A 26,209-nucleotide genomic window follows, 5' to 3' on the forward strand; every position below is an offset into this window, starting at 1 on the left:
CTAATATAACACTATTTTAATTATACTATAATTGGAATTAAATGCTTAATTGAAAAAAGATCTTTTAGTTTTGAAAAAAAAATCTGCTGACTTATGTTTGGGATATTCAATAAAAAGCTTATGGGCTAACTAGGTCAACATTTTGCTTCCTTTTTAAGAAGTATTGATGGGTAATTAGTATTCCACACAGGAAAACTCGTGTGTATAAGGCTCTCCTTTCCTCATGGTAGGAGACAAGTGAGACTTAGGGATCGTATATTTTCCATTAAAAAAGAAGAAAGAAGACGGAAAAAAGAACACCCATTAGCTACAAGGGACTACGCTGAGTTTTACGGGTTTTAACAAATCTATAATTTTAGGGTCCTTGTTAATCAATTGATGTTTCTCAATTTTTTTCCAAATAGTGTATGAGGCTGCGGTTACAAAATTAGTGGTCAAAATGATTACTACATAGAAAGCAATGGACAAGTGGGTGAAAAAGAGATTGTTTTACGTTTGGACAGAGTTTTTAGTTTCTGGATTCACATCCAACTTGGACTGGGAGCCTGTATGGCAGTGTCTAGTGTAGAAAGGAACCGGATTTACCGCCGAGATGAGCCGCTGTTTGGGTTGTCAGTAGAGACTATTTTGCCACCGGGCGGGACGGGCGAAGCAATGCATAGAAGACTGCCATAGAAAAATGTGAGACAAAATGTACAGCACTATACACGGGTAGAAAAAGGCTTATAATTTTGAGTTTCAGGCACTTACGTAGCAGAAAAAGTTGCCGGCAGTAACTACATGAAAGGTGAGTTCTTTCACCCAGGATAGCAGCTCCTGTCACCTACCATCCCCAAAGGGAAGAAGTTCCTGGATTTTTTGCAAATTACCGGCCCTTGAAAATGGCTCTAAAGTTGCAAAGCTCCACAAACCTCCCACCTTACGTAGAACAAATTCCCTCCGGGGACACCTTAGAAAGAAATGCGCAGGCGTGCCACTCCCCCTTCACTCTTGCAAGCTGTTTCCGGGACACGCCTCGTTGCTATTCTGGCTTCTTCCGATTGTGAGGTCGGTGCGCAGGCTCCCGAGCAGTTGGTGACACCGGAGCTGCATCCAGCACGTTCCGCTCGCTGCAACTTCGGTTCCTCTCCTCCGCTCACTAGGGTGGGGTCTGTCGACTAGCCCTCTCCTCGTCGCCAAAGGCTTCCCTCCGCTGCCTGGGTCCCTCCCCGCAGCAACACGGCTTCTCTTGCTTAGTTCGGCGACAGGGGCTTCCCCTCAACTGCCACGGGTGTGGCCGAACAAGTTCCGGAAACCTCACGGCCCACGGCCGCCGTAAGTTCTGGGGGGCAAAGTGGGGTGTCAGGGACCGTGAACGAATGTTGAGCACTTTTTCTATCCGCGTCACCCCGGGGGATGCGAAAGCCAGTGACGGACGCTATGTGACCTAACCCGTTATTTTTGGTTCTGGAATCATATTAAATTTCCCGTGTAATATTTGGGAGAGACTCACGAACTGCGTTGGTGTCCGCTGATGGCTTTGTTGTGCACCTTGCCTGTTACCTCCTCTGGCATCCATCATTGGTGAATCATAGGAGACAGCCGGGCCAGGGAGCATTGTAGTGCGTCCAGCTTCTTGACCGAGCTCGTGTGTTTAATACCAAAGTCAGAGTTCCGGGGTCCTATCCTTTTCCGCAGAGTAAAACCATTGCTTTTTTAACAAGGAGAGTAGTGAATACCTGTGTCTTGCAAATAAGTACCTGCCCATTCTAGTAGAAAATTTGTATTTAGCAGCGGTGGTGTGGACGTGGGGAATACCGGAACCCTGCTGCAAACAGTCTTACCTATATACCTACCCTTTCCAAAGCAAATCCCCACCCCACCCGCATTTCAATATCCTTGAATTTGGGCTCCATTCTTTTCCAAATTCCGGTAGCCGCTTTGCATTTATATATTGCCCAGTGACACTTACTTGTTCCTTTTAAGAGCTGCTGTGTACAATATTAGGAGGCGAATTGTTATCTACGACCGTTTGTATTTTCTGCTAATAAATCAGTGAAAATAAAATGGGTTAGGGTCGTTAACACAGTATTTAATGTCGCTTCATAAATTTCCAAATGTTTGCTTAATATTTCTTGGATTATATGGAAATCTGCAGATTTCTTAGTGCCTTTGCAGATTTAGGAGTCATTCTTTTTCTATTCTGGTTGTGTAAATTCACCCTTATTCAAATCTAAGATGATGTGGCAAATATTAATATCAGGCTTGCGTTTTACTTCCAGTACCACTATTAAAGAATTTTTTTAATAATTAAGATTAATTTCACTAAGTGGAAAAAAATTACCTATGTAAATTATGCCTTTAATCTTTGCAGAAATGGCACTTTTTGTTTGCGGTTTGTACAGCCAGTTGAATTACAAGAGGCTTTCTTCAAAAAGTAAACATGAAGATAAATTAGATTGCTTTCTAGATTCTAAATAAATATAAAGGAAATAGCTCATAAATTTGCTAGATTTCAATACCCAGTCCATGTGTAGAAGCTGCTATTTATTATTTTGGATGAAGAATTTTGTGTAATGCTTCTGAATCGACATCTTTTGGCTTTTAAAGGCTTATATATTCTTATATTGTATCAACTCAGTTCTTCAGGATGCGTATTTGTGTTGGATATTTTTTTAAAACTGAGATGAAAATAGATACCTAATAATTAGCTTTTCAAGAAAAACCTGTATTTATGGGTTTCGGTTTTTTCATTGATGTTAGATTTTTAGTATTTGCTTAAAATATGCTAGCTAGCATTAACTGAAGAAAGCATTCTAAGTGAAGGTATATAGGATTCTTTCTGGAAGTGGAAAGACCCAAGTGTCGATAATTGTGGGTCTCTTTTTCTTTTAAATTTGTCTAAGCCAATTGATGTATACAGTTCTTTTTTGTTTTAAGTAGAGTATGGAATGTACAGGAAACATAGAAAATAGTTTTTTAAGTTGTAAAGTTGATTGCGACAGGCAATGGTTTTCTTTTTTTCTCCATTCCTTTCCAGATTTAAGCAGACCAAAGTAGGTTGGGAAGATTTTTCTGTAGAATTACATATTTTCATTTTCTTCAAAGTCCTTTATTTTGCAATCTTAACTCTATTGAATGAAAACATCAAATGTAACTTTGGTTTTATTTATCTTAACAGATGCAGTTTATGTTGCTTTTTAGTCGTCAGGGAAAGCTTCGACTGCAGAAATGGTATGTCTCACTATCAGACAGAGAGAAGAAAAAAATCACAAGGGAAATTGTTCAAACTATTTTAGCACGTAAACCTAAAATGTGCAGCTTTCATGAGTGGCGAGATCTGAAGATTGTTTACAAAAGGTATAATTTTTATTTATCAGAAATTTGGAAGTAGCAAAATCAAATTTGTAATGTGGAATTGCAGACTTTTGAGACAGAACATTTATAAATAGTAAAATTTTTGATAAACCTATTTAGATAGAAACTTGTGTTTTTAAAAATAACTTTTTTTTTTTTACCAGATTAAATGTTAAAAGCAGGGGAATAGTTTTAACTAAATTTACAAATAATGTTCATCTTTATCTTCTAGAAAAATTCAGTGAACTCATTCATTTTCTTGCAAGTTATGTAGGGTCAATATTTGAAATCATCAGTTCTCTAATTTAGATAAGAATAGATAAGAGAATGTAATAAAGCATTCTCCCACTCCACTCCACCTCTCCTTATGACTCCGTAATGACTGATACTGATAAGGCTTTTATCTGAATTTTCAAGTCTTAATCAATTATAAACACATCTTGAATAGATAGACCTAGTCATTAATATAATTGTTTAAATACATTTATTTTGTAACTTATGTTTGTGTACAGGATATGGTTTTTAGTTAGGTTTATTAATTTGAGGTAAAATGAAGCAGTGGTAGAAGTGTGAATAAATACCAATTTTTCCAAGGATAGCTTCTTTAAAATTTGATCTCACAGTCTATCTCATGGATTTCTTTCAACACTGAAGTTACCAAAAAAAAAAAAAAATGCTATCTTAATTATTATTGGAAAAATATCATATTCTTTATTAATGTCTAAAGATTTAAAAATTTGAAATGCAATTTTAAAGACTTCTAAGAAAGCTAAAAGAAATATAATTTCTTTCATAGAACATTGGGGCCACATTTACTTTGTTTTTTCCCCATTCCTAGTTATTAATTAACTAGAAAGGTAATTAACTACCTTAATGAGTTCAAGTAAAGACAAGACAGTTTTTGTATGTAAAAAACTTGTTTCTTACGTGGGGAATGTACAGGGAACTATCAGTATGGATTCAGTGAAAATTAAATAGAAGTTTGATTTTCTTACTGCTTTCATTTATTCCACTCTGGATATGAATGGTGATATCTTTGTTGGAATGATGACAGGAGAAGAAATAGAGATTATAGAACATACAGTATTGTTTAAATCCTAACAGAATGAATTTGATCTTCTGTTTTTTTTTTAATGTTCAGTGTTTATCTTAATGTTTATTAAGAAAATATCATAGAAAATAATAGAAATTTAGAGCTAGGAGACACCTAGTTCAGATAGAACTTTAATAAGTAGAACAAGTAGAAGTGGAACTGTGATTGTAAAATCAGGAATAGGGAACCTGTGCCTTTGTCCAATTGGCTTCTGTCTTCTGCAGCGTTTCTCAGTTAGAAAACTGTTGCAGTTGACCAAACTTCAAATTCGAGGAAGGAATTAGGAGTCTTGTCTGAAGAGTGAGTGACAAGCCACTAAAAGTCAAATCTTAATCATAGAGATAAAAAGACCTCACAGTTAAGAGAGATCAGATTTACATTTCTTAAAAGATCATTGTAATAATAAAAGAATTGAAATTGTGTACTTCAGAGACTGAGTCCTAAGAGATAATTTAACAGAGGATATTATAATGAGGTCCTGAACAAAGATAGTGGCCCTCAGCACGTGGAAGGGAAAGCTCTAATAATGGTAAATTTTATAAGACTTGGTTATTCATAGAAGTAGGGAAGGCATTGAATGAGGGAGGGGAGTGGGTGATTTCTTGTTCAGCTTAGTAGAAAAATGATAAACTAGAGAACTGGCTCATTTTTTGAATGGTTTGTGATGCCTGTGTGACTTGCATTTGCCAGCATTTCGTTCTCTGACAGAGTGAGTGTGCTGAAAAGTCTGTTGAAATTTTTGATATAAATTGTTAATTAGCAGCGTTCAAGTATTTGACAAAGGAATAAAAGAAAATACCTCCGGAGTGGAATAAAAACCAAAGACAATGAGTATATAATCAGTGTAAACTCCCATTCTCCCCAAGATAATCATCATATCTGACACCATATGTAAAATCAGGGATTCCTAAGACTGCCCTTTGGTCAAAACTCACTATAAGTCAATTTTATCATAATTCACAAAACTTACTGAAAAAGTAGTATATTCGTGGTTACTATGGGGAAAAGATCCAGATTACAGTAAGCCAAGAAAAGAGGAGCATAGTATACAGTTCAAAAGAGTTCCAAGCTTGAACTTTCTGATTGGTTTCTCTCACTGGAGTTATGACATTCTTTATGCTGTAATGTCTAAAAGTGCATATGAAGCATTCCAACCAGGGAAGTCTTGGTGACTAGTTTTTATTGGAGTTTGCTTGGTCACATAAATGTAACTGAATGGCCAACTTCAGTTGATATATTTTGGCCCAGAATCCCCACCATAAATGATTCTCAGCATAGACTATGTGGTATGCCCAAGGCCTCTAGGTAAACAAAGACACTTTCATCAGGCAGGGAATTAGATATTAGATGTTAGATATCAGAGATAATCTTCTAGAACCCAGATGTCTTTTTGGGCAAGGCTGTTCTTCTAGTATACAATCAATAAGGTAATTTATTTAAAAATAAGATTACTAGTTCAGATATGGCTCAAAATGTCAGATAAAGTTCAATTAAAATGAAGAAATAATCTATTAGATTTTACAGTGGACATTCATAAATGCCTTTTCCCAAGACATTTTCAGTAGAGTAGTAGAGGAAGAACTCTCCATGTAGTAAAATGCAACATGAAGAAATGAAGAAATTCAAAAGGCACATGTAGACTCTTTGGGGGAACTTTGCCATGAGAGAAGAGATGAGATAGTATCTGCCCATATTCCTAGGACTGGGCTTCAAAAAGGATTGAGAACCTTCAGCTTGTTTATACCTACAGGGAGGAGTCCTGTTAAAAGGGGAAAATTTGAAAGTACCTTCAAGAGAGTAAGTCCCATGAGTCAAAGTTCCTGTAGTTGAAGGAGAAGGACTGTTAAATGGATGAAAGGAGAACACATATCAATCAGCCTGTCCCTTCCTTTCTTTTAATAGCTATAGCAGATAATTTATTGTGACTGATAACTTGAATTGAGGGGAAATTCACATGAAAAAGTTTTGTATCATTTATAATCAGTGTGCCTATTAAAATCCCCTCTCCCTGTTTTGTATTGAAGGGTCATTGATGCTAATATTTAATGAAATATTTTTTGTTGATATAAACAGGTGATCTGTTTTCTCTAGCCCAACTGGAAGAGGAAGGATCTTCTAAGCAAGAGAATTACCTTTGAGCATCAGAGAAATGCTGATATTTTGCTGTTCAGATCAACAAGTGGTCTTCATATCTTCACTAACTTACATACTGTGTTCTGTCTCATCTACAATCTTCACCCTGAATCTGTCTCATGCAGAGTTTTCCTGTTTGGGAAAGAAAGATAGGCACTAAGGACAATACTGTTGGAAAAAAACAGATTGAAAATCTAGATACTTCAGTTTTATTCCTTTTATTCCCTGTTTCTACCACTAGCATTTTCCCTTCGTTTCCTCATCTCTAAAGAAAATGTTCTTAGAGATTGCTTGAAGACAGAATATTGAATTTTTTTTTGGAAGAGGCTCTCAATTTATATTTACTAGAAAATAAACATATGTACAAATTATCATTTTGAGAATTTGTTAAATAATATTACTGGACAGATTTTCTTGAATAACAAAACAACTTTTATTAATATACCAGTAGGTAGCTATATTCATGGACAATCTACCGATATTTAGCTGAGTGAGAAGTCAAGTGTTTTGAATATATGAATAGATACTTTCAAAGGTTTTTTGAAAGCTAATAATTAACATAAGCTTAAATTCCCTGTATTAAAAATAACCCAGATAATTTCTTACTGTTCTCTTTTTTTCCTTCAACAATTTTATTTAGATGTAACTAGCATATCAGATAATTCAGCCATTCAAAGTGTATAATACTAAATATATTTAGTATATTCACAGAGCTGGGCATCCAGTGTGATCAATTTAGGACATTTCCAGTACCCCTCCCAAAAAAACCATGTAGCTCTTAGCTGCCACACTACCCAAAATCTATTCTTCTGGGCTTATGCAACTAATCGATTTGAGCATTATAGATTTGACTGTTGTACATATTTCATGTAAGTGGACCCCACCCACGTGGTCCTAAAACATGTCACTAACTTCTTTAACTTAACATTACATTTCAAAGATTTATTGTAGCATGTATTAGTATTTTATTTCTTTTCATTGTCACATATATTCTATGAATAGGCAACATTTTATTCAATAATTAGTTAATGGACATTTAAGTTGTTTTTAATTTGGGGGAATTATAGGTAAACTGAGCATTTGTGTACAAACTATTTATAGACCAGTGTTTTTATTTCTCTTAATGATTATACCTAGGAGTAGAATTCCTGGGTCATAAAGTAACAGTTCCTTTGAGGAACTGCTAAACTGTTTTCCAAAGTGTATGTACAGTTTTACATTTCTAGTAACAGGTTGTAAGGATTCCAATTTCTCCTCACCTATACCAACAGATGCTGTTATCTGTCATTTTTTATTATAACAATTCTGTTAGGTATAAAATGATATCCTATTGTGTTTTCCTAAGTTGATATAAAATCACATAAACTGTAATGTGTCTTACATTATCCATTATTTTTACTATATTTACAGAGTTGTGCAATTATCATCTATATCACCTCTATTTTCTTTATCACCAAAGAAACCTCATACATATTAGCAGTGATTATATATTTATTTCTGCCCATTTCCCTGTGACACTAATCTTTCTATGTAGATTTATTTTCTGGACATTTCAGGTAAATGGAATTATGTGATATGGGCCTTTTGCATATTACTTTTTTCATTTAAAATAATGTTTTCAAGATTTGACCATGCCACAGCACATATCAGTTCTTCAGACCTTTTTATGATTGCATAATATTCCATGTATGAATTTACTACATTGTTTATTTGTTCATCTGTTGGTTGACATTTGAATTGTTTCTAATTTTTGGCAGTTGTGAATAGTGCTACTATGAATGTTCATGTACAAGTATTTTCTTGACTGTTTTCAGTTCTTTTGCTGTGAGAGCTAGGAGTGGAATTACTGAGTCATAAGATAACTTTGTGTTATCTTTATGAAGTTCTGCCAGATTATTTCTGCAATGGCTTTAATAGTTTTCATTCCCACTAGATATTTACAAGAATTCTGGGGTACATCGGTAGCTTAGTCGGTTAAATGTCAGATTCTTGATTTCAGCTCAGGTCATGATCTCAAGGTCGAGAGAAGGAGTCCCACGTCAGTCTCTGTACTCAGTGGGGAGTCTCCTTGAAGATCTTCTCCCTCTCTCCCTCTCTCTCTCTCTCTTTCTCTCTCTCTCTCCCCCCCCCCCTTGCCCTCTACGCATCCCCCCTAAAAATATATATATATAAATGTACAGGAAGGGTTCGAATTTCTCTGTAACCTTGCCAGTACTTACTTGGCCTTTTTCCTTTATTATAGCCATCCTGGTGAGTGTGAAGTGATATCGTGGTTTCAATTAGCATTTTTTTAATGACTAATGATATTGAGTATCTTCTTGTGCTTTTTGGTCATTTGTTTATCTTCTGTGGAGAAAGGTCAACTCAAGTCCTTTGCCTATTACTTATAAAAACGTGCTGGATTTTGGATGCTTTGTGCATCACTTGAAATGATTACATGTTTGTTATCTTTCATTCTCTTACTGTAGTGTATTATAACAATTTTTTTCCCTGTATGTTGACCACCCTTGAATTTTTGGAAGCCATACCTGGTCATAATGTATAGTCCTTTTAGCATATTGATGGATTCAGCTTGTTATTCTGTTGTGGAGTTCTATATTTGTATTTATAAATCATATTGTTCTGTGGTTTTCTTGTGAAATCTTTATCTAGCTTTGCTTTGATATTTGGCATCCCCAAATAAGTTCAATTCCTCCTGTCTGTTTGGGGGAGAATTTAAAGATTATTCTTAATTGTTCTGTAAATGTAATAGGATTTATTTATGTTTGAAGCAGTTTGATCATGGGCATTTCATTGTTGGGAGGTTTTGCCTACCAGTTCAGTCTCTTTACTTGCAAAAATTTATTCAGATTTTCTGTTTCTTTAGTCATTTGGCACTTTGCGTATTCCTTTGAATTTTCCATTTTGTCTAGATCGTCTAATTTGTTGGTATTCAGTTGTTTTTAGTGTTTGGATAGACTCGTTTTTTATTTCTGAAAGTTAGTAGTAATGTTCCCACTTGTATTTCAGATTTTAGTAACCAGGATTCTCTAGTTTCTTGGTTGGCGCTGTTGTTCTTGTTGTTGCTTTTTGCACTTTACATATGTAATGCTATTGCTGGCTTCTATAGTTTTTGAATAGCAGTCAGCACTTAATATTACTGAGGATCTATGTACTTGATGAGTTTCTTCCCTCTTGATGCTTTCAAGATTATGTTTTTGTTTTTTGGCAAGTTGAATATAATCTGTTTCAGTATAGATCTCTTTGAACTTTTCTGTGTGGAATTGATAGAGAATATTGAATATGTAAATTCATTTCTTTCATCACATTTGAAAAGTTTTTGGCCATTTCTTCAAGTATTCTCTAGTGTCTGCCCAGACTTTTTCAGAGCATGCGTCCAGCCATGAACAAACATGTGATGTTCTAAACTACCCAGAATACCCCAGGAATCTTAAAAACTCTGTTTCCCCAACATGTCTCCTTTCCCAGTCTCTTGTTTCACAAGCTTTTAGGTTTTTCTTGCTATTACTTCTCCGAACTATTATCTCCGGCCCATTGTTGCTGCAGCCAATAATTTTACCTCTAAATGCTTTGGGCAAAAGCTACCTGTGAAATTATCCCAATCCTGTGAATGCTCACAGCTGGGAGAATAGACACATCATTTCTTACTGTTTGAGGAAACCACCAGAGTGGTGGTAGCACATTGCACAGTTCTTTGTGAATATAGTACCTATTGCACTTTTTAGCATTAACAGGCAGCACCAGAAACGTGGGCTGCCTTCAACCTGGGGAAGGGATAGTAGGCAAAAGAACTAAAACCACACAGTGCTCTTATTGCATTACTGCAGTTTCTTTCCTCTTTTATTATTTTATGTAAAGTTTGTGTCTTTGAGTGAAATCTTTATTATATTACTATCCCTGGGCCCCTTACTTAACTAAGCCATGTTTTGTGTTTAGGGTTATTCTGATGGTTTGAATGACAATATCTTCAATAAATCCTTCATTTTATTCTTTGCTTACTTGTGCTTTTAATTAACCATGAAGTGTATTTTGTCTTAACTAACTGAACTCAAGAAAAAACCTGGATCAGCTGTATTTCAAAATACTCATATAAAGGAGCCTGAAAGAAGGAATAGCAAAATATGTTACCCTTTCTAGCTTATGTGATTGAATGATGTTTCTTCTTGTTCCTTGAGGGTACTTTAAAGAATTTCTCTTAGAAGCATTTATTATTTTTTTAGTCTAGAAGAAAAATAATCTGCACTATTAGAAGAAAATGTGTAAGTCTGGGGTTTTCACAATAGTGTGTAAAAATGTATTTACAAAACATAAGTACAGGATAAAATTTTATCCCACATTTATATTTTGTTGCAGATATGCTAGCTTGTATTTTTGCTGTGCTATTGAGGATCAGGAAAATGAACTGATTACTTTGGAAGTAATTCATCGTTATGTGGAATTACTTGACAAATATTTTGGCAGTGTGAGTAGTATTGTAAGAAATTGAATGCCATAGTAATTTTTTAACCTTCATGATGAGTTTATTATTTGTTTTATGGATTCTATTTAAATGTTACTGTTCGTGAGAGGTAAAGAATGACTCAGCTTCCTATAAGTGTGAGTTGTCAGTTAACTGTCAAATTCCTTTCCCCTAGAGACCTATTCATTTTATTAGTACTAAAAATAAGATTTAAGATAGTGAAATTAGAAGGAGTTCAACTGCATATATTTTAATGTTTTGAAAATGTTAAGTATGTAATTTAGATTTGGATAGCAGTTACATTTACCTTTTAAGTAAGCACTGAAAAATTAGTTGTAAAGGTAGAAAATTTTTGCAGGAAACATGCAAAATCAAATTTTATTGAACTCATAGACATGTTTTCAGGTACTGCAAATTTGAAAAGGAAGTCAGTGATGCTTAGACTAGTATAATTGGTATTTTACAAGGAGTTAACATTTATTGACTTGCGTTAGGTTTTATTTTACCAACTGATAGCGGATAAGCAAAATTTGCTTCCTTTAGTTTAACATTATTCTTCTTATTATTATTTTTGCTTTTTAGGTGTGTGAACTTGATATCATCTTTAATTTTGAGAAGGCTTATTTTATTTTGGATGAGTTTCTTTTAGAGGGGGAAGTTCAGGAGACATCCAAGAAAAATGTCCTAAAAGCAATTGAGCAGGCAGATCTACTGCAGGAGGTAAGCTACTCTACTAGTCTTCTTTACTAGGAGTATCATGGTTGCTGTTGCTAGAGAAGCCTTGGTCATCATCCTTATACTTCAGAAAGTACTCAGAAACCTATTTGGAATATAGTGTCCATGTGCAGTTTATTTCTTATAACATGTTCAGTTACATCAACTCAGTTATCTGTGGGTAGATTGTTCACTTTGAAAATGATCTGTCAGTAAGTCTCTCTGTGCCCATTTTTAGCACTCAGAATATTAGAGCCTAATTTTTAGTGGGTGGACTACTTTAAGAAGAGAAAAAAAGGGGATCGCTGGTGGCTCAGTCGTTAAGCGTCTGCCTTCAGCTCAGGGCGTGATCCCCGCATTCTGGGATCGAGCCCCACATCAGGCTCCTCCACTGGGAGCCTGCTTCTTCCTCTCCCACTCCCCTGCTGTGTTCCCTCTCTCGCTGGCTCTCTCTCTCTGTCTAATAAATAAATAAAACTTTAAAAAAAAAGGGAGAGAAAGGAATCAAACGTAACATTAATATTTCAAGAACTTTATATTATGTATTGTTTTTACTTTCTCAAGAAAACCTTCTTTTTTTAGGCGGGATAATTGAGCCTGGCATTTCTTTCCCAATTGGTCCTTATTTTCACTTGATGCCTAGGTGTAAATGTAGCAAAGCAGATTAGAGTTTTCTTAGGTGCTTTTTTTCTTTTTCTTTTTTTTCCCCTTTGGGGAAATGAGCTTCCTTATTTTCTTCATATTTTTCCATTAGTTCTCATAGTTGTTAGGATTTGGTAAATCAGGTACAGCCTATCCGTTTATTTTTTTTAAAATGTAACTTTTTTTATTGTCTCAAGGTATATGTAAAATAAAATTTACCATTTTAACTCTTGAAGTGCATAATTCAGTATCACTAATTACATTCACAGTATTGTGCAAACGTCATCACTCTCCGTTTCCAGAACTTTTTACTGTGCCCATACTGAATGAAACACTCAACCATTAAAAATAGTCTCATCTGCCTACTATGCCTTACCAGTTCCTGTAGTCTCTATTCCATTTTCTTTCACCTGCCCGTTTTACCTCATATTGTCCTTTTGTGTCTTTTATTAGCATAATGTCCTCAAGCTTCAACCATGTTTTATCATCAGAATTATGGCTGAATAATATTCAGTTACATGTATATGTTATACTGTGTTTGTCCATTCATCCATTGATGGACACTTGGATCATTTGTAGCTTTTGCATATTGTGAATAATATGCTATGATCATGGGTATAAAGGTATCTGTCTGTGCCTGCTTTCAATTTTCTTGGGTATGTATGTACCTAAAAATAGAATTGGTGAGACATGGTAATTCTGTGTTTAACTTATTGAAGAATAGTCAAATTGTTTTTCACGGTAACTGCTCCATTTGTGATTTTCCACCAGCAAAATATGAGGGTTTCAGTCTGTTCTCACTCTTAACCAATAGTTGTTTGTTGTTGTTGGTGCTATTATTGTTCTAACCATTCTAGTAGGTGTAAACTACTGTACTTTTGATTTGTATTTCCATAATGAGTAATGATTGATTTGGGGCATCTTTTCATGTACTTGTTCACAATTTATATCTTCTTTGGAAAAATGTTAATCCAAGTTCTTTGCCATTCTGAATTGGTCTGTTTGTTTTTTTGTGGTTAAACTGAAGTCGTTTTTTATATATTATGAAAATTAGGGGTGCCTGGGTGGCTCAGTCAGTTAAGTATCTGACTCTTGATTTTGGTCAGGTCATGATCTCAGGGTTGTGAGATCCAGCCACAAGTCAGGCTCTGCGCTCAGTGGGGAGTCTGCTTGACATCCTCTTTCCCTTTCTCTCCCCCTTCCTTCACCACTCTATTCTCTTGAAGGAAGAGAGGAAGGAAAATGTTAAATGCATTTCAAATATAGAATTTCCAGATGTTTTTGCCAATTCTGTATGTTAACTTTTGACCTTGTCGATTTTATCCTTTATGCATATAAGTGTTAATTTTGACAAAGTGCAGTTTATCTTTTTCTTTTGTTAGTAATGATTGTGCTGTTATACCTGTGGAACTCTTGCCATATCCAAGGTTATCAGATTTACACCTGTGTTTTTCTCTAAGAGTTAAGGTTTTAGCTCTTATATTTATATCAGTGGTTCATTTTGATATAATTTTTATACATAGTAAGATTTAAAATGGATCTAGATCTCGTTTTTCATGTGGAAATCCAATGAATCCAGCAACATATATTGAGACTATTCTTTAATCATTTAGTCATTGGCACACTTGTCAAAAAATCAGTTGGCCAACAGGTACATGAAAAGATGTTCAACATCAATTGTTAGGGAAATGCAAATCAAAATCATGAGATACCATGCTTGGCCATCATCAAAAAGATAACAAATACTGGTGAGGATGTGAAGAAAAGGGAACCGTTGTACCCTTTTAGAGGCATTGTAATTTAGTCACATGGAAAACAGTTTGGTTATTCCCTAAAAGATTAAAATTAGAACTATGATATCCAGCAGTTCCACTTCAGGGAATATATCCAAAAGAAATGAAAACACTAATTTGAAAAGTTATCTGCGCCTCCATAGAACATAGAAATACAACCCTAAATATCCATGGATGCATGAATGGTAAAAGAAATTGTGAGATAGGTGGATAGGTAAATAGATAGGTATAATGGAATATATTATTGAGTCATAAAAAATGAGGAAATCGTGTCATTGGTGACAGCGTGGATGGACTGGAGACATTATGCTAATTAAAATAAGTTAGACAAAGATCTCACATGTGGAATCTATGGGGGAAAATCATGGAAAAAGATCAGATTTGTATATACTGAGGGTGGAGGAAGGAGGAGTTGGAGGAAGGTGGTCAAAAGGCACAAACTTCCATTTATAAGATAAATAAGTACTAGAGGTAGAATGTACAGCATGATAACTATAACACTGCTGTATGATATATAGGAAAGTTAAGAGAGTAGACCTTATGGTATATTATTACAAGGAGAAATTTTTGTTGCTATTTCTTTTTATTGTATCTAAATGATAATGGATATTAACCAAACATAATCATTTCACAATACATGTAAGTCAAACCTTTATGCTCTACATCTGAAACTCATACAGTGATGTATGTCAATTATATCTTAATAAAATTGGGGGAAATAAAAAGACTTGTAATAAAGATGCTTCTAAGAAAGCTACTTAGAAGCTGTGTATATGACTATTATTTTACTGTTTGGAAGTGATGCCCATTCTGTAATGCATGTAGTGCAGTGTTTAAGAAAATTTATAATTAGATTACTAATAAAAACAATGAAAAATCAGTTGGCCACGGATGTGTGATAGCCTTATTTATGCGTTCTCAGTTCTATGTGGTCTGTATGGCTTTTTATGCCAGAACCACACTGTTTTGACTATGGTAGCCTTACGTTAAGTTTTGAAATCAGGAAATACTAGATATCCACTGTTGTCATTCTACAAGATTATCTTCACTTTTAAAGATTGGCTTTTTAAGATAGTTTGGTCCTTTGCAATTTTATATGAATTTTAAGATAGATTTTTCAATTTCTGCAAAAGCACCATTGGTATTGCATTGAATCTGTGGATGACTGTGTAGTTATGGACATCTTAACAATATTAATAAGTCTTCCAGTTAGTGAACACTGGCTGTCTTTCCATTTGTGTTTTATTTCATTTCTTTTAGCAATGTTTTTTATTTATCAGTGTACAAGTCCTTTACCTTCTTGTTGGTTAGTCTGTTCCTAAGTATTTTACTTTTCCTGATGCTATTATCAATGTGATTGTTTTTTTAAGTTACTTTTGAGATATTCATTTCCAGTGTGTGTAAATAAAACTGATTTTTGTTTGTTGATTTTTTTTTAATCTTGCAATTTTGTTGACTTTATCAATTTGATTTTTGTGTGTGGAATTTTTAGGGTTTTGTACATAAGATGGATGTTAGAGCAGACATAATTTTACTTTTTTCTTTCTAATTTGGATGCTTTTTTATTCTTTTTTTTAATTGCTCTGGCTAGGACTTTAAGGACTATGTTGAATAAAAGTAGAGAGAGGAGGACCCTTATCTTTTTCCTAATCTTAGAGAAAAAGTTTTTAGACTTTTCATCACTGATATGAATGTGGACTTTTCATATATGGGACTTTTATTCTTCTGTTGCTGAAATGTTGAGTTGTGTTTTTGGGTTTTTTCTTTTTTAATCATGAAAGGGTATTAAATTTTTCAGGTGCTTTTTGTACAGCAGTGGAGATGAGTATGTGGGTTTTTTCTCTGAACTTCTTTCAGTGTGGCTTCTTATATTGATTGATACTAATGTGGTGAATGAGCCTGATGTTCTAGGAGTAAATTACACTTGGTTGTGGTATATAATTTTTTTTATTTTGCTTTAAATTATGTTTGTTACTAACTTGTTAAGGATTTGAAAATCAGTATTTATCATAGATAGTCATTGTTAGTTTTCTTATAGTGCCTTTGCCTTTGGTATCAAAGTAATACTGGCTTAACAAAATAATTTTGGAAGTGTTTTTTGCTTTTCAATTTTATTGAATAGTATGAAGAAAATTGGTGTCAGTTCTTCTTTAAATGTTTTGTATAACTCACCGATGAAGACATCAGGTACTGGGGTTACTTTTCTTGGTTGGGAAGTTTTGATTCCTGATTCAGTCTTCTTATTAGCTATGGATCTGTTCAGATTTTTTATTTCTTTATAACTCATTATAGGTTGTGTTTCTAGGAATATATGCACCTCATCTGGTTATCCAGTTCTTTTGGCACACAGTTCTTCATAGTATTCTCTTACAATTTTTTTTAAATTTTTGTAAAAAATCAGCTATAATAACCTTTTTGATTTGATTTTAGGGATGTGAATCTTTTGGGGTTTTTTTAGTCAATATAGTTAAAGGTTTGTCAGTTCTTTTAAATTGTTTATTTAAATTCAATTTACTTAACATATACTATGTTAGTAGTTTCAGGGATTATCAGTTTTGGTCTTTTCAAAAACCAGACTTTTGGTTTCTTTGATTTTGTGCATTTTTCCATTCTCTATGTTCTGTATGCTATAAATCTACTATCTTTCTCCCTTTTCCTAGCTGTGGGTTTTAGTTTGTTCTTTTCCCTGTTCTGTAAGGAGTAAGTTTAGCTTGTTGGTTTTGAGATCTTTTATCTTTTTTAATGGAAATTTATAGCAAAAACAAGAATTTTAACATTGCCAAGAAGTTATCCCATAAGTTTTGTATGTTATGATTTTATTTTTTTCCTCTCAAGATACTTTCTAATTTCTTTGATTTCCTCTTTGACCCATTGGGTATTTACGATTATGTCATTTAATTTTGTGGATTTATTTGTGGGTTTTTCTGATTTCCTTCAGCTATTGATTTCTAGTTTGATTCATTGTGTCAGGAAAAGATAATCTCAAATATCTTAAGACTTGTTTGGTGATCTAATATATGATCTCATGTGCACTAGAGAAGAATACATATTCATGATAAATACTGCTGGGTGCAGTATTCTTGTCTTTGTCTTTTAAGTCCACTTGTCTCGTAGTATTTATTGTTCAAGTCCTAAATTTCCTTATTGAGCTTCACTCTGATAACATAGAGTGGCAACAGTAATTTTTCCTCAAAGTAATTACTTGGAAAATGTAAATGGGGGTGCCTGAGTGGCTCAGTTGGTTAGGTATCTGACTGTTGATTTCAGTTCAAGTCATGATCTCAGGGTTGTAAGATTGAGCCCTGTGGGCTGTGCATTGGGTGAGGAACCTGCTTGGGATTCTCTCTCTCTCTCTCTCTTCTTCTAGTTCTTTGTGCTTTCTATTCTGTTTCTGCCTCTAATCTCCAGGCACCCGTAGGTCTGCAGCATCCCTGCAACTCCTCACACATCATGGCACCTGCCATATGTAAATACCCTCCAACTTGATACTCAAATTATGCCAGCCTTCCCATCATCATTTTGAGTTACGTGAGCAAATACCATTCCCTGGAGTAACCTCATACAAACCAGAATGTTGCAAACAAGTTCAGTATTTTTTCTTCTAACTCAAGGGAGGACCAGAAATTGGGTGGCTTTGTCTCTACTGGGGTTAGTACTGGTTTTAGCTGTGCTGGGGAAACATGTAGGTTAAGGGTAAAGTGAAGATGTCATGAAATTTCATACTATTTCAGTTCAGCTTTTGGTTATTTCAGTGTTTGCTTAGTTGTTGCAGGTCTTAGAGTTCTCAGTGATACTTTGGTTTGTGCTATTGTTTTTTGATGTATTAAAGTAAGAACAAAAGTCTGGAGCTTTCTAGTTCACTGTCTCTCCTTTGTCCCTCTCAAGATGTCTTTATTTGGCTTTGGATCAGAATAATGGTGGTTTCATAATGTAAGTTAGGAAATGTTTTCTTCTCTTCTGTTTTGCAATAGTCTCAGTTTCCCAAGGAATCTTGTATAGCTTTCCCTTACTAGTCAGTTGTAGGTCTTACTTTTGCCCCAAGCACATGCAATTAATTTGCTTTATATTGTTTTTGTCTTAAGTGTATATTAAAGCCCTTTTGCTGTATGAAAGAGCTGAGTGCCTTAAGTCAGTTCTTCAGAGAGCCTGCAGACAGTTTAGTGCAGATATAGGCAGTCTTTACAAATAAGTTCTTTACTCCTTCCAGAGCCAGAGATCAGGGTCCTACATAAGAACATGCCTATCTGTACTTCAGAACTGCCACTGTGCCCTATAGGGAGTGGGTGGGAGCATAGAAAATGCTACAAAGCTTTCCTACCGTTTTCAAGTTACCTTTTTCTTCATTCAGAATTTACTTAGTTCCTGTAAACTTTACTTGTTTCCAACATCCTGGAAAAATTGGTTTTTGATAGTTCAGCTTGTTTTTTGATGTTTCTTTGGGTAATGACAGGTTGGCACTGCCTACACATTTTGCTGCTATCGTGCCCTAATTTCTTAATTTTCTTTTTTTGACTCCCAAGATGTATTAATGTCATGAAGACCCAAAATACTAAATTTATACTTACCCCACTATAATATTTTCTTGATATGTGAGAGAACAAAATGAGTTGGTTAATTGTGGGGCTTATATATCCTTTAACTAAAAATCGATCTTAAATATTTAAATGTCATTAAGGTACTATTTTGGGCAGAGTCTTTTAGAGATTGCTTTTAGGTTGTTTTTTCTTTCAGTGAAGAGGGTTTTTCTCCCTCCTAAAGGAGAATGGCCTTCATAGTTGATTAATGTTAATTTTTTGTTTTAGTAGAATAATAATTGTCTGTAAGGAATACTGTGGCTTATTACCAATCCTTGCCTAAAGCAAAAAGATCTACTCATTTATGTAGTTGTAGGGATGGCTGTGACTATCACATTTTGTAAGTGTTGATTAGGATTGTTTATTCTCTTTCATAATAAATCTCTTTTAGTATTTTGAGACTTTGGATAATGAGTTAATATCCAAAATATATCAAGAATTCTTAACAACTCAATAGGGGCGCCTGGGTGGCACAGCGGTTAAGCGCCTGCCTTCGGCTCAGGGCGTGATCCCGGCGTTCTGGGATCGAGCCCCACATCAGGCTCCTCCGCTAGGAGCCTGCTTCTTCCTCTTCCACTCCCCCTGCTTGTGTTCCCTCTCTCGCTGGCTGTCTCTATCTCTGTCAAATAAATAAATAAAATCTTTAAAAAAAAAAAAAGAATTCTTAACAACTCAATAAAAAACTGATTTTAAAAATGGGCAAAGGACTTGGTAGACCTTTCTCAAAAGAAAACATAGGAATGGGCAACAAGTATATGAAAAGATGCATAATATCACAGTACTCATCAGAACTGAAAAGCACAGTGACACACAACCTTATATAGAGTAGGATGGCTAGTATCAAAAAGCAGAATCTAACAGGTGATGATGTGAAGCTATGGAAATTGGACCCCTATACACTCAATGGGAATGCTAAATGTACAGTTACTTTGCAAAATTATATGGAGGTTCTACAAAATATTAATAGTAGAACTATCATATGATCCAGCAATCCCACTTCTGTGTCTCTATCCAAAAAAGAAGCACTATTCATAATAGCTAAGATGAGGAAGCATCCTAAATTTTCATCGGTAGATGAATGGGTAAAGAAAATGTGGCATATACATACAAAGGAATATTTAACCTTAAAAAAGAAGGAAGTTCTCAATATGCAACAGCACAACTAACCTTGAGGACATTAGGATAAGTGAAATAAGCCAGTCACAGAAACACAGATTAAAAATTTAAAAACTAGTGGGATATATGAAGTCTCTTTCTATTTATAATTTTGTCAAGTTTGCCATTTATGTTTTAGTATTACCTGAAAAGTCTACTTGTATCACAAAAGATAGCCCCAAATATTTCATTAAATTGTTAATGTAATTAATACTTTAATTGGGAATTTTGCCCAGTTGTTATTTTTGTTGGAAATTTTTCCCTGTAAATTAGTATTTTCATTGGAAATTTTACCCTAATGTGTTCTCATCTGAGCTTATAACGGAACTTTTATAAAGAGAATATTGAAATAGATGCAGAATTTCATTGGAAAAATATTTATTCATAAAATAATATGAATCACTAATGGCACAAATAGATTCCTCCCCAGAAAGTAAGATCTTTTGTAAGAGAATGAATTATGTTTGTGTTTAACTTAACTTACAGTTTCATTCCATTATAATTTTAATCTAAGTGGAAAAAGGAAGAGGTAAGGGAAATATCTCTTTAAAATGTTTGGGAGTATACTAAGCATTACTATTTAACTGGCTTTTCTCCATTTATGGTTCTATAATTTAAGTTGAAATGTATCTAGATTTTTTAAAGAATACTTTACATAATTTCATACCATGTTTGTGGTTAAATATTATAATGAAATACATTAAGAATACTTAATATGCACGGCTTTTTAAAATTAATAGTTTAGCTTTGGGTGTTACAGGTATTTTGCATGAGAGGTATAATCCCTTTGAGAGTCTGAAGGGCCAAGGACCCTCTCCCTGGGAAAAAAAAGTACATAATTTTGTCTTAATGTTAAGGGTTTCTTGTATTGCTAGAAGTTTATCCATGGATTCTTGTAAGGGTCAGTAAAAAGGTGTTCCTTTTTCCTATGGATATGAGACACATGTTTTTAAATTTGTGGGCATTGGCATCTAATACATCTATTTGGGGGAATTCTTTAAAATCTGTGAAGTATTTTGTTTATTTTCCTAAAGTAATATCCTTAGTTTCAAAGTTTCTTTTGACTTTTGTTGTTGTCATACTAAACTCATAGCAGAGTTTAATAGTTAGAAATCTGCATTACTATTTAAAATGATTGATAAGAAACTACTTTTGCACTTTTCCTTGGGAAGAATTTTCCTCTGTGATCTGTAGTTTATGATCACATTAAGATGTAATTTTATTACATTATTACATGTACCATTATTACAATGTAATAATTTTCATGAAGGTAGTCAGTAATAAGATCCTGCTTAACTGAATCCTGAGAAGCTGGCAGGTTGAAGTATTCTAGTTGAATTTTCAGTTAACTGAGTATTCAGCAGATGATTATACTGAAAATCTTTCCATATCATTAATAAAGTATTTCATGATTTTTGGGAGGTAGGATATCATTTTGAACGAGTATCATGATATATATTTAGAAATAGTAAAAATGAATCTGAACTCTTGAGCATCCTTTTAAAGTTAAATATTCAATCATAAAAAAAAGCAAAATTTGTTTTTGTTTTACTGTGCACTGTTGCAGAAGTCTTACTGCTTGTCAACTTAATGTATGCTATGTAAGAACATGCCCATTTCTTTTTCTGTAACGTTACGAGTAGTCTAATAACTGCTGTGCTAAATAACTACTCACCTTTTTAACAGAAATATAAAGAGCTGACATACTTACGAAGACCTACTTAAGAGTGAAGATACAGTCAGCTCAGTGTAGATCCAGTATCTTTATAACTATATATTTCCCTCTCTGCAACTCCAATCCTGCTTTTTTTTTTTTTACATTTTATTTATTCGACAGAGATAGAGACAGCCAGTGAGAGAGGGAACACAAGCAGGGGGAGTGGGAGAGGAAGAAGCAGGCTCCCAGTGGAGGAGCCTGATGTGGGGCTCGATCCCATAATGCCGGGATCACGCCCTGAGCCGAAGGCAGACGCTTAACCGCTGTGCCACCCAGGCGCCCTCCAATCCTACTCTTTTTTTATTTTTATTATGTATATGATATTCATATAGCTTATTCCTGCCCACAGTTGACATATTTCTTATTGAAAAAATTTTGACCTATGAACATTTGAGGAATATTTCTTTTTAAACACATGTTTTTAAAGATAAAACTACATGAATTTCATCATAATGAACTATCTCTGGTTAACCTTGTAAGACTAAAATCTGCAATTATTAAAACGTTTACTAAAGAAAATGAAGACTTGGAATACTAGGTTATATAATGTTTAAGGTAAACATTTCTTAGCAATTTCAAGGATTTTTTATGCCTCATTTATTGAATCATATTTTGCTACATAATGGTATCAGTCTCTCTTTAGGATCTCAAAACTGTGTCAGAAAATATACAATGTTATGTCGCTCAGTAGTAAGTAACACTTTAAACATATTATTACTAACTTATTTATAGAGTTAAAAAATCAGTCTGTTTTGGGGCATCTGGGGGGCTCAGTCAGTTAAGTGTCTGCCTTCGGATCATGTCATGATCTCAGGGTCCTGGGATCCAGCCCCTCATCAGACTCCTTCTACCTCTGTGCCTCCCTCTACTCATTCTCTTTCTGTCTCTCATCTCTCAAGTAAATAAAATCTTAAAAATACATATGTCAATCTGTTTAAGTACTTTTAGCAAAATATAATTTTGGTTTTGTAATATAGTTTCTCATTTTATTATAGTCAACGATTTTCTAATTATGGTTTTATACTATAGAATATTAAAACCTTTAATATAGAATATTAAAACCTTTAATATTGTATGTGCTTTTATTAAAACATGCTTCATATTTCATATAAAAGGAAAAGTACCAAATAATTCATTGCTTATATCCAGAGATTTTAATGTCTAAGTTATAATTAAACAAATTCAAAAGTTATTCAAAGTGGTTTGCCACTAAAAGAGGCCTTTGAAACGTATTTCCCTAAACTCTAGTATTATAGAAATATACAGCCGATCCTTGAACAATCAACAATGGTTTGAATTGTGTAGGTTTTTAATAACATTTTCTTTTCTATATATGATACATAATACATACAAAATATGTGTTAGTTACTTATGCTTTCAGTAAGCTATTAGGATTATTTTATTTGATAATCTCAATGCATGAGGTAAGTACTGTTTTTGTTTTCCACATAAGGAAACAGACCATACAGTTAAGCAGATTAATAAGATTACAATATTTAGTGCTCTAAACACATTAAATCTAATGTTTTAACAATTTGTAGTTTTATATAATTTGTATTTTCTTTGTTTTGTGCTATACTGTGATTAGGATGCAAAAGTAAGTTTATGTATTTATATGATGGATATTACAAAATTAAACTGTTTTCTTCCATTAACATACAGTTCACCTTTAAATTACAAAAAAACTGTTAGTAGTAAAACCTGAAATTTGACTTACTTGGTACCTTTTTTTTTTTTTTTGTAATGTGCAAAACCAGCCAGAGCAGAAAATTTTCAAAAATTTTCTTAATATTCCTGCTTTGTTTTGTCCTCTTTGAAAGTTAACAATGACTAGCAATTGTTTAATAGGCCTTTTTTGTCCCAAAGCATTAATTGTCTGTGTTGCCTCTTCCATTGCCATTGGTTGCTTCTGAAAAACTTGAGGCAGTAACTGTTTTTGAAGTTTTGCCAACTGTGAATAATTAATTTAACAAAATTAAATATATATATATTTTTTTATGTGACCAAAAAACAGCATGAAAAATAACTTCTGAAGATTTATAGAAAGTTTTTTTCCTTATAATTTGGAGAAGAGGATTTCAATTTTAACAGTTTATCTTTCCTGCATATATCAGTGGTAGTGATTTCAGAAATTGCTGGTCAGTTTGCAATTTTGTGTTATAGGAGTATGGTGGGTAATCATTAGGTGTTTAATTAATGCTGAAAATAATTTTTCTGTGATCCCAGATGTCTTGGACCCAAACCCTAAATAACCACTAGCTATCACTAGTAGAGTGCTCCTGAGGAGTTTTAATTTTTAAGGTTGTTTTCCATTTTGCTTTCTTTATTCTCTAAAATATGTATATCCTTCCGTGTCAGTTTCACTCTTTTAAGCCTTTCCTTACCAGTCTCACATTTTCCCTCCACAGGAAGCTGAAACCCCACGTAGTGTTCTTGAAGAAATTGGACTGACATAACTCTCTTCCCTTGTTGATGACTTCTTGTGACATTTCACACAGTGTAGATGATCATTGCTATAATTGTCCAAGTTACCTAATAGTGTTAAATAATGTTTTGTCAGTGTTGTCACTTGTCTTGTCATTTCTTCAAACACAGAAACATTTTTTTGTTCCCCAGAGAGAACTTTGGTTTACCAATAAATAAGTTACTTTAAGTATGAATTAGACTGATGGAACACAAAAAAGATACCTTTTATGGTTATTTTAGTTTGAAAGTCCATTCTCTTAAATGACATATATACATGAAATTTAAAATTTCGGTGATAGGCTTTTATTACATTACTGTTTTTGGAAAAGGAAACTGTGAAATTATAATTTGAAAGCTGGTATTATAACTAAAAACCGGAGAAGCATTTCAGAATATATTGGTGGATATGTTGCAAATTAAATTAATGAAATTTTAATTCTGTTAGGATTTAAAGAGTGTGTGTTTATATATACACACATGTGTATACATACCAAAGACTTATTGGAAGTTATGTATAACACTACCAATTCTACATAATTTAAGTGACTTTGTTAGAGCAATGTTATTTTACATTAAATATTATGACTTAGGGATTCTGAGCCTGGGGCAAGATAGATTGTTTCATAATAGTACCTTTTTTTTTCTTTCTATGGCAAGGACATATGACTATGAAAGGTTCTTTGTGGTCATAATCATTTGGTCACTTAATTGTTTTGATGGTCCAAGAAAAAGTAGAATGGTTGTCAAGAATTCTTTATAACACTATTTTGACAAAACACATTGTTTGTGCCACAAAGTGTTACAGAAGTCATTATTTAAAGCCTAAAATGCTCCTTTGGGGGTGCTTGTTACACCCAAATTTATTTTGCCCCCTGTTGTTTCCCTCCTGGAACCTAGAAGTCCTGCATACTATAGGGCAGTTTCCTTCTGTGGCATGTGACACCTTCCTAGTTATCAAAATGCTTAAAACAAAACAAAACACAACCTCTCAAGAAAAAGTTCAATGAGATAAAATAGTATTAGTAGTGCCTATATTTTTAAAAGTTCTATAATTCTTTCATTGTCACTTTTTAAAGTTCTTGTATATATGTAAACATGTCTTCACAGTTTACCCTTTGACTTATATATGCTCCAATGTATTTAATAGTTCTTGTGATAGTGCTGATATTCAGTCTATGTAGCATTGCCTTGCCACATTACCAATTAGGTGTCTAACACACACCATTCTGTGTTTTTATGTCTTTCCAAAAGTTGTAAAGCTAGGGAGAGTTTGCTAAAAAAGACTTTTGGTTTTTTTAGTAAAATGTTAGATACTCATTGCCGTTGGAATATAGAGTTTGTTGTAAGCACACACAAGATAAGTGGGAATTTAAGGATCTTCCATACACTTGAAGTTCATTAAAAAAATGTGAATTCTTTGCTATCAGAAGTGTGTCTACATATTTATTTTCAGTCAATAAATGCCTCTTTTAAAACTTTGATGTAATTGACTCTCTTTTTGAATGAATAACTTGGATTATTCCAGACAATGAAAGAGAATTTGATTCCTATCCCTTTTCTTCCAACACTAATTTCTTCTAATAAGAGAGAAATGCACTGATAATTTTAGAGACAATACTACTATCCATTAGTATAAAACCCAAAGATCAAAACCAAGGTAATTATGGTAGGTAAGTGACTTACCATAGATAGTGCAAATATGAAATACTACATACTAAAATGGCATTTAAGAATTACCATCATATTAAGTTACAAGTCTACTAAAGAAGATATATGTAAGAGTAAGATTAAAGAGCATCTGAGCCATTCATTGAAAGCAGGGTTTGAGGACTACTGCTAACAATGTGGAATTTGTATTTCAGAATCATAAATAATCAGGATATATATATAAATTTGAACTTAGACATCTTCAGGATATTGTATCCAGTCAGTGGTTTAAATACAGTCCGTTGCAAGGGGTACACACTTCCACGTCCTGTACTATTTTACACACCAATATGTGAGGGAAAAGTCACCTACACATTCTAAATATCTAGCCCAACATGTTCATCTACCAGTGGCCACCAGGAACTATGAAGTTTCACATGTACATTAAGTTAATCACGTACATCTTGATTGTATTTAGAA

The 26,209-nt window shown here is 33.8% G+C and overlaps 1 protein-coding gene across 1 annotated transcript; it reads left to right on the forward strand.

The window, feature by feature from the left end:
• The first annotated feature begins 1,041 nt into the window (after positions 1–1,041).
• LOC123785088 (AP-1 complex subunit sigma-2-like) lies at positions 1,042–25,545 on the forward strand. Its single transcript, XM_045786766.2, has 5 exons — positions 1,042–1,314; positions 3,161–3,339; positions 10,916–11,024; positions 11,604–11,741; positions 24,025–25,545. Exons 2-5 carry the CDS (start codon positions 3,161–3,163, stop codon positions 24,070–24,072), a joined length of 474 nt encoding a protein of 157 aa, XP_045642722.1. The 5' UTR covers positions 1,042–1,314; the 3' UTR covers positions 24,073–25,545.
• The last annotated feature ends 664 nt before the right edge of the window (positions 25,546–26,209 follow it).

The sequence above is a fragment of the Ursus americanus genome, chromosome 37 (assembly GCF_024610735.1).
Source record: "Ursus americanus isolate L20-20 chromosome 37, mUrsAme1.1.p, whole genome shotgun sequence".
Lineage (NCBI taxonomy): Eukaryota > Metazoa > Chordata > Mammalia > Carnivora > Ursidae > Ursus > Ursus americanus.

Coding starts and splice junctions, on each gene's coding strand:
- LOC123785088 (XM_045786766.2), top strand. CDS start 3,161: ATGCAGTTTATGTTGCTTTTTAGTCGTCAGGGAAAGCTTCGACTGCAG. Junction 11,025..11,603: donor TTGACAAATATTTTGGCAGT/GTGAGTAGTATT, acceptor TTTGCTTTTTAG/GTGTGTGAACTTGATATCAT. Junction 11,742..24,024: donor AGGCAGATCTACTGCAGGAG/GTAAGCTACTCT, acceptor TTCCCTCCACAG/GAAGCTGAAACCCCACGTAG.